General features: G+C 33.4%; 2 protein-coding genes across 2 annotated transcripts; both read left to right on the top strand.

Moving 5' to 3' along the window:
* The first annotated feature begins 975 nt into the window (after window positions 1–975).
* On the top strand, window positions 976–2,726 carry LOC140985660 (mitochondrial metalloendopeptidase OMA1-like). The gene is made up of 3 exons (XM_073453534.1): window positions 976–991; window positions 1,185–1,333; window positions 2,137–2,726. Exons 2-3 carry the CDS (start codon window positions 1,275–1,277, stop codon window positions 2,384–2,386), a joined length of 309 nt encoding a protein of 102 aa, XP_073309635.1. The 5' UTR covers window positions 976–991; window positions 1,185–1,274; the 3' UTR covers window positions 2,387–2,726.
* A 598-nt stretch (window positions 2,727–3,324) lies between these two features.
* LOC140986735 (glycosylinositol phosphorylceramide mannosyl transferase 1-like) lies at window positions 3,325–7,199 on the top strand. The gene is made up of 5 exons (XM_073455065.1): window positions 3,325–3,699; window positions 4,296–4,692; window positions 5,717–5,880; window positions 5,983–6,053; window positions 6,795–7,199. The coding sequence occupies exons 1-5, from the start codon at window positions 3,437–3,439 to the stop codon at window positions 6,953–6,955; spliced, it is 1,056 nt and encodes a 351-aa protein (XP_073311166.1). The 5' UTR covers window positions 3,325–3,436; the 3' UTR covers window positions 6,956–7,199.
* The last annotated feature ends 1,472 nt before the right edge of the window (window positions 7,200–8,671 follow it).

The following is an 8,671-nucleotide window of genomic DNA, read 5'->3' as shown; positions in this document are numbered from 1 at the left end:
TACATTTAAGTAATTAAAAACAATATTAACCGTATTTATAATAAAAACATTTATATTACTGGTGTAAAATAAATAAATCGTTACACTAATTTTTTTATATACTACCTGTATAAAACAACAACAATAAGTATTTTTATTATCATTTGCATAATATAAATTAATAAAAATAACTAATAATAAATAGAAACATAATTAAACATTTTAATCATAAACTCAAAATGTAAGATGATGAAAAATTCATAATTTATATTCGAATAATCAAGTAAATTAATTTAAATCAACACGTACCTCAAATAGAAGTTCCAAATTAAAATTTTATCTGCAAATATATAATTACAAATAAATAAATTAACGATTTTAATCAAACATTAAACCACAAACTTAATTTAAAACATACAGACCTCTTGTGCTGCAATTACTTGATCAAACATCGAACGAAAATCTACAGGAATGATATATAAGCAAATTTTCATCAGATAAAAAACACACCATGTTAATACTTATCAGTGATACATCACATCACTTTATCACGCAAATTTGAATTCAAAATTTTTTTTTATCGTCTTCTTTGTAAAAGAAAAAAAAGATGTATGCATTATTGAGTATAGGGTTATCAGTATTTCACATGCCACGGTTCTTTGCCGCAAACGTCCAACAATTATTTTAAAAAAAATTCAACAAGTCACACCTATTTACTAGGCGTGACATATTAAAAAAAATGATAGTTAAGCAAGTCACGCCATTGGAGATGGCGTGACTTGCTTTTTAAAAAAAATTAATTTTGCAACTTTTTTAAAAAAAATTAATTTTGCAAGTCACGCCATTGGTGATGGCGTGACTTGCTTTTTTTTTTTTTTTAAAAAAAAAAGTCACGCCATTAGATCTAATGGCGTGACACATTAGTTTGTTAAAATTTTTTTTTAACTTATTTTATTAATCTTTTATCATATATGCTATAAACAATTAAAAAGCCCCTATTATTGGGCATGAGGTACACATGTTCTTGTGTGTATGGTCATATTGTTGACAAAAAATATTTTGCTGGGCTACCTTAGAATTATACATCTTTTTTCATTCGAGGTGATTTCTCTTCTCGCCTTGTGTGTTGCTTCCTGTGATTCTATATCTTGGTTATGTTTTTTTGTTTATTATTGATATAATCTGCTTTGTTTTTGACTTTATAGGTTAGTCATGCTATTGCAAGGCATTCGGCTGAACAGATATCTAAAAACCTCTGGTTGACCATATTACAGTTGATTCTTTATCAGTTTTTCATGCCTGATTTTGTGAACACAATGTCAAATCTGCTCCTAAGGCTTCCTTTCTCTAGAAGGTATATTGTACTAGATGTTGACTATTGTGAGAAGGCGTTGTTTCTGCATTTTCGTGACTTTGTGCTGCTTTTAAGCGGAGTTCTGAGTAAAAGTTAAAGCCCACCTTTCTTACCTCATCTAAACTTCTAATAATTCAGATATTTTCAACTCGCATTTTTTGTGCTATATTGTAGATCGTCATGATTCCTTGTTGCTGTATTTTTGTTGTCTATTTAAATAACCGACACCACAAATGCTTTGTGAGATCATAGCTAGCAGACATGTTTGTTATTTGGGGCAATTTTTTGATGAGAAACGGAATTAATTATCAATAAAGACATTAGTTTGGCCAATCTAATGGAAAAACAAATAGATGAATGATGACCATATGGATATTTAGTCGCAATGTGACCATATTGCACAACGATTAATTTAGGCTGATTTAGGTTGCCATCCGAGAGCCAATTGTGGTTTTATTTGTGTTCTTCAGAACTAGCAAGTTCCTGTATTCTCACAATTTGGCTGCTTTATTCTTATTGACTGCAATTTGCATAACTGTTTGATTTTTTCTGTGATTGGAATATTATTTGAGCAATAAAATGCTTATCAAATTATATTATAAAATAAAGATTCACGGAAATACTTGGGGAACATCCAAGCATCGACTTTGATAGCAAGTTGTTCCATCTTGTTCTTGTGATATTTATCTGAAGGTTTACCTCTTTTTTATTTTCCAGTCAATCATTAGACTGCTTTGTTTAATTTGATGTCTAGACAACGGAAAGAAAATTAAACTAAAGTTTTCTTTTTATCCAAATCCCAGAATGGAAATGGAAGCAGATTATATTGGACTTCTGCTTATCGCATCAGCTGGATATGACCCACGTGTGGCTCCCCAAGTCTATGAGAAGTTTGGAAGAATAGTGGGTGATTCGAAATTACAAGATTATCTTGCTACTCATCCTTCTGGTAAGAAGAGAGCTCAAACATTAGCTCAGGCTGAAGTTATGGAAGAAGCATTCAATATTTATCGTGAGGTGCAGTCAGGACGCGGGGTTGAGGGTTTTCTTTAGAGTTATCAGCAATGCCTCTAAAGCGAAACAAGGTCTTTCGTGTTGTGCTCGTCTTTAGTCGCCAACTCTTACGATTTTGGTTTACTTTTTGATCAGCAGCATAGGGGATAATATAGAAACGAATCTTCTAAACCCATAGAGACTAGTTATATTGTGTCATATAGTTCAATGCTTGAACCCTCGATTCAACTTGGGCTTTATTTGGTTATTTAATTTTTGCTGGTAAAATGGTTTTCGTTTCTAACCATGTTTCTCTTCTTTACAAATAGGATTCGTACATTGTATATACTGAGAATAAACAAACCCTTTTGTACCAAGTACATCGATATGTAAATGTACGCAACAACAAAATCTTTCAAAAAAACATTAAAAGATTTCCCAACTCTTGTGTTAAAATGCACTTTTTGTTTGTTCTTATAAATCCCTGTTGTGTTTCCTAGATAATGAATTTGTTTTGCTCTTGTATGTGAGAATTTTCAAAGTTGGGGTTTCTAAATTTGTGGTTTATCATGTTGAAGAAAAGTGATTTTCCCGGAATGTTTTCTTTATTTTATTTTTACAATTTGAGAATCCGCTATCGATAGATTTGGTGTGCTCTGAGTTAACACAAATAATCAATACAGTAGCCTGCAAATCATGTTAATCATGCGAACTACACTTAGTAAGTTCTGTGCGACAGATTCAAAACTGAGTTTACGAGATAAAGAGATATTGAACATATAATTCATTGTAAAATAACATTAATTAACCATATGTTTTTTTTTAAAAAATCACAATGGATTTTTTGAATAATTTTGATAAATATTTGATTTATATTTGAAATTAATGAGCTAAATGGGAATTGAAATATGTTTAATATTTTTCTGACTGTAAATAAAATCTCATCCCGACCCCACCCACCGACTGTTGTAATAAAATGAAAATATTATTAATTATTATTATTATTATCTTATTGGGCTTGAAGCACCGACGAAGCTGGCCAGGTACCACCTGCAAATTGATGGCCAAACAAGAGAGATCGTGGCCGTCAATTTGATAGACAACGTAAAAATGTCGAACCTGATCGCCATCAGAGAATCCGCTGTGAGCGGTGGGGACTACTCGCCGGCGAAGGAGAAAGCATCGAATCGAGGTGTCTACATTGGCCGCTCGACGCTCCTGCACCGCCGATTTCGGCTGTTGATCGGTGGCGCAAAGTACAAGCTCCTCCTACTGTTCTGCTTCTTAACTTCTCTTTATTCGCTCAGTTCTCGACTATCGTGTCTCATGGGATGGAACCCTCACTATCCTTCGTCTGTTTCTTCTCCTTCCAGGTACTCTGTTATTCTGTATCTGTTTTAAAATGTACTCTATTGCTTTGGTGTTCTGAAGTAATAGTTGGAGTTGGTGATCGTGTGCAGCTTTATACTAGTTCAATGATTTTGGAAGTTTGTGTAATCAACGCTGTGTATTTGTGCTTGTTGCTGTTAAATTTAGCGAAGCTGGCACTTTGAGCTTTCACAGTATTACTGGAATTGAATTCTTTGATCTTGGAATTATGTTATTTTCAATAAAATGGTTGAAACTAGGGAAGAAGGTTATTTGTATTCTGCAATCATGTTCACCTTATATCCTTGACGGGTTTGATATTCGCGAAAAAGGGTTGCTAAAGCAGTGTTTTGAAGTTAAATTACGAGGACTTGGAATATAGTGTGACAGATGTTGATGTTCTTTTAAAAGGGCTATTTTTCTTCTAAATTTGTAAGATATGAAATGAAATGTCGCCTTTATCTAATTTTTTGTCATTGCATAGCGCTATTAGTGTCTTCAAACTATTGATGGGACCGCACAGCCTTATCAGATACTCAACTTTAGCACCAAAGTTCTTTATAATGAATCAATTGTCAACTTTAATGTTCATTTTTGCCAGGGGTGGATACACTGTTCTTATCAACACTTGGAAGAGGAATACTTTGCTTAAGCAGTCTGTTTCTCACTATGCATCCTGTGGTGGGACTGATGCGATACATGTAGTTTGGAGTGAAAGCAATCCACCTTCACAAGAGCTAAGAGCTTATCTTAAGAATGTTGTACTGAAGAAGTCACAAACAGCTCACAAACCAAACTTTAGGTTTGACCTTAATGAGGAAGATAACCTAAATAATAGATTTAAACCAATTGAGGATCTCAGAACTGATGCGATATTCTCAGTGGATGATGATGTAATTGTTCCATGTCGCACCCTGGATTTTGCGTTTACTGTTTGGCAAACTGCTCCAAGAACAATGGTGGGATTTGTTCCTCGCATGCATTGGCTGAATGAAGAGGTTGGATGCTTTATGCATTTCTAAATATCTTCCAGTATTGGATTTTTATCATGGACCTGCATTCATTTCACAGTTGATTTCCTTCGCTCCTTATTTCTTTTTTTTTTTGAGAGATTTTTCATCTATTGTTTATTTTCACCTCTCTGAGAAAAGTGATGTATCTAATACTACCCAATGGTTTTTTTCCCAAAACTCACCTGTTGGGCTGGGGGTTTGGCAAAACTTGGCGATCATATAAGACATTTGAATAACATCAGTGATAAATTTTGGGATTCTCAATCGAACTAGTTTCTGAATTGTTGTATCATGTGATAATTATTTTGGGATGACCCAGCAACAAGGACCTTGACACGGTTCTCAAGATTGCCATTTTACATTAAAATGATAGTCAAAATCTTCTACTTTCCCTGGCTTCTCTCATTGCTTCTGCGATTAACTGTTGGCAAATATAGCTGATGGCCTAAACCAGGTTTCATTTAAGAGCTATCTTCTTTCAGTCCAATTTCGACATGCGCTTTCCACATACATCTTTGCTCATTTTTCCTTCGCCACCTCCAAAAAGGTTGTTCTAATGATTGAGCAGTCATCCCACATTTATCATTTCCCGAAGTAGTAGTCATGTTTACTCAAAACTCTACTTGAGAAACATATCTATAATTTTTAATTACCAACACAAGGACATGTCTGCCTTTTATATGCTTCAGATGGTTGGTTACCTTCAGATCTCTGTTGCTCGATCAAAATTCATATGCTTCTGATCAGAGGATCTAATTTTCGTAATGGTTGCTTGCTTGCTCATAACTTTGAAACTTTGAATTGGTTTTTCCAGATCTGTTATTTTTACATGAATCTTGCTTGTATATGTAGCAGAGCTACTTTTATTTACTATAATACTGATTTATGATTATAGAGCAGTTAATTTTCGTAGGAATAAGATTCTGTTTCAATATTTGTGGGTACCTTCTGTGCTTTTGTCCAGATGGACGATCTTGTTTTACACGACAAAATTTTCTACTGTTTCTAGAGAAACGGTTTGGCATATTATGGATATGGAGGATGGTGGTCAGTTTGGTGGACGGGGACCTATAGTATGGTTCTCTCAAAAGCTGCATTCTTTCATAAGAAGTATTTGGACTTATACACTAGCAAAATGCCTTCATCAATTCATGATTATGTGAGCAATGAAAGGTATAGCTAATTCCTATTCCATCTTACATTTATATACTCGAATATTTTTTTATTCAATTGACTGCTGGCTTGTTAATTGCTTGTACATATCTGGTCTGTCAGAAATTGTGAAGACATAGCAATGTCTCTTCTAGTTACGAATGCCAGCGGAGCTCCTCCGATATGGGTTAAAGGTGCCATTTTTCTTTTATAGAAGTAGGATACATGTATTTTTTTATTGGCCTCAAAATTAACATAATTCTACTACAACCTCAATAGCTGGGTATTCAGATTTCATCCTCCTTTAAATGGGAAAAAATAGCATATTTTAATTTTAGAAATTTATACACAGCACATTCGCATTTCAAAATGACCATATATTACGACTATTCTTGCTTTTGCTGTTTCAATCGATCATTTGGTTAATCTATTGACTTTGTTTCATATGTGCTACTGGTCATGACTGGTGAGTAAATCCTCAGTTTTGTGTTACACGCTCTTAGTACTCAGAGGAGGATCAGTTGTAATAACCAACTTTATATCTACAGAGCTTGTGCTATATTCTTTATTCTTTGAGAAAAAACCAACTGAATGGCTGTCATCTTTTATGCACTTAAATAATCAGCGAAACATGTGCAGAATGTATAAATCCTCTTCAACAATGAGTTTTGGCGTGATTTCATCTATGAAGCCAGCATGAACACTGAGACATACGACATATAATATAATCTGGGGCTTTGGGGGACTACTTTAATCTGAAAATAAATTGAGATGCTAATATGGACTCTTATCTATTTTCTTTTTGAGCTATTGTGCTACATCGTACACCCGCGGGCACAAACACACACACATATATACATATTTTTACGACCTTAGAGCTGTACATCTTTTTACATATGTATTGACAGCCTGAAATCCCGTTCCTAATATTTCAGGGAAGATTTATGAAATTGGTTCATCAGGAATAAGCAGTCTAAAGGGACACAGCTATGCAAGAAATAAATGCCTCAATGATTTTGTTTCCCTATATGGTGCAATGCCTTTGATATCAACCAACATGAAAGCTTTGGATGCAAGACACGTATGGTTTTGGTGATATTGGTAACTTACAGTGGTACTACTCTGTTTTTCCCTTTTTCGTTTCATTTGTCTCTGAAACTCGTCGTCGCCACAAGCTATTTCGCTAATTTCCTTTAGTTTTCAGTGTATAGTAGTATAGTCTTCATCGGCTGGCACTAGATGATTCCACATTGTCTCATTTTCTTGATCTATTTTTCTGTGTGCTAATGAGACTAGCTTATTTACACTTAAAAAGACTATGCTTCCAAAGCCCGTTTACGCCGGACCTTGACTGCCTGCGTATCCTAAGACTGCATTGCATATAACCAGTGTAGGCCATTAACAACTTGCCCAAATCCATCGAACATGGGAAGGTTGTATGATATGATTGATAGGAACCATTCAACAAGTGGTGGCTACTTAGTATCGAATGTGAAAAAACAGTAAAATACAGTAATCTTAAACAATAACGACAATGATAATCTCTAGAACAGAGAATGACTGTAAAATAAAATATAACGTGATAGAAAATATGTCCTATCCATTTGATGGCAAAGCTGAGTATCCCGACAAACCAGAATTTTGTCTCATATATGTCTAAAACTCAAGTGTATCTGGATAAGGTCTAAGCTCGAGACCCAATTGGAATTTGTAACAATCTCCTCTTCCAGCTAAACAAAGCGAAAAAAAGAAACTCCAGTGTCCATGTTCTAACCTTCAATGGTTCTTGAATGCGGGTATTTATAAATGAAAATTGTGACATCAATACTCAGTTATTAACGTGTCAAAATTTCAGTCTTAATCTCTTATCGTCGTGTTTTTAGAAATTTTGATCATTTTCTAATCGTGACTGTGATATTGTGCATCGACAAGGCACAGGTTTGATGTCGGCATGATACTCGTGTATGCAGTGTCACATTAACATTTCTAATGAAAAACGAACAAACTTATAAAAATCTGGAAAATATAGAACTAAAACCCTTATTTTGACAATTGAGAAGACAAAAGTTACATAAAAATAAAGAAACAAACAGAAAATTGCAAGCGTCCCTTAAAAAGGTTGAAGACAAAGTAACTAAATTTTAAGGAATAATTTAATGTATAGTAAAATGAGGAAATCAAGTATCGAAATTTCTTCTTTATTTTAAACACGAGTCAATTCACTCAATAATATATTTAAACCTGAAAATTTATTTCAAGCTTATCTTAGTTTCCACACATCCAACTATGCACATTTCAACTTGCATCATTTTCAAATATTTTTAAAATTTTAATAATCGACAACAAAATTATAAATTTAAAACATTTGAGAAAATGACCTCTCTAATATTTAAATAAAAGTAAGTCTCATGTGAAAAAGTCTCATATATTTATACCCGTAAAATGGGTTGATTCGACCCATATTTACAAAAAAAATTAATAATTTTAACATAAAAAATAATATTTTTTAATAAATTGAATCGAATTAGAGATCTATCTAACAAAATTGAATCGTAAAACGATCTCATGAAAATTTTGCACGTTATTTTAAACGTAACGTGTCCATATCTAATCCTAACGTAATTAAGTAAACAAAAATCGTATTTGTCGTTTCCCGATTTTCATATTTGCACATCGTACGTAAGCACATACTTAAAATCGTTATCAACAAAACAAAAGACAAATGAATGGAAGAAACAAAATTCTCTGTTGTAAAATATTGACTGTTTCATGTGTTTGACATGGTGGCAGCTAATTATTATAGATATTAAAT

This window comes from Primulina huaijiensis, chromosome 10 (assembly GCF_012295235.1).
Source record: "Primulina huaijiensis isolate GDHJ02 chromosome 10, ASM1229523v2, whole genome shotgun sequence".
Lineage (NCBI taxonomy): Eukaryota > Viridiplantae > Streptophyta > Magnoliopsida > Lamiales > Gesneriaceae > Primulina > Primulina huaijiensis.
This window is presented reverse-complemented; position numbering and strand designations above follow the sequence as displayed.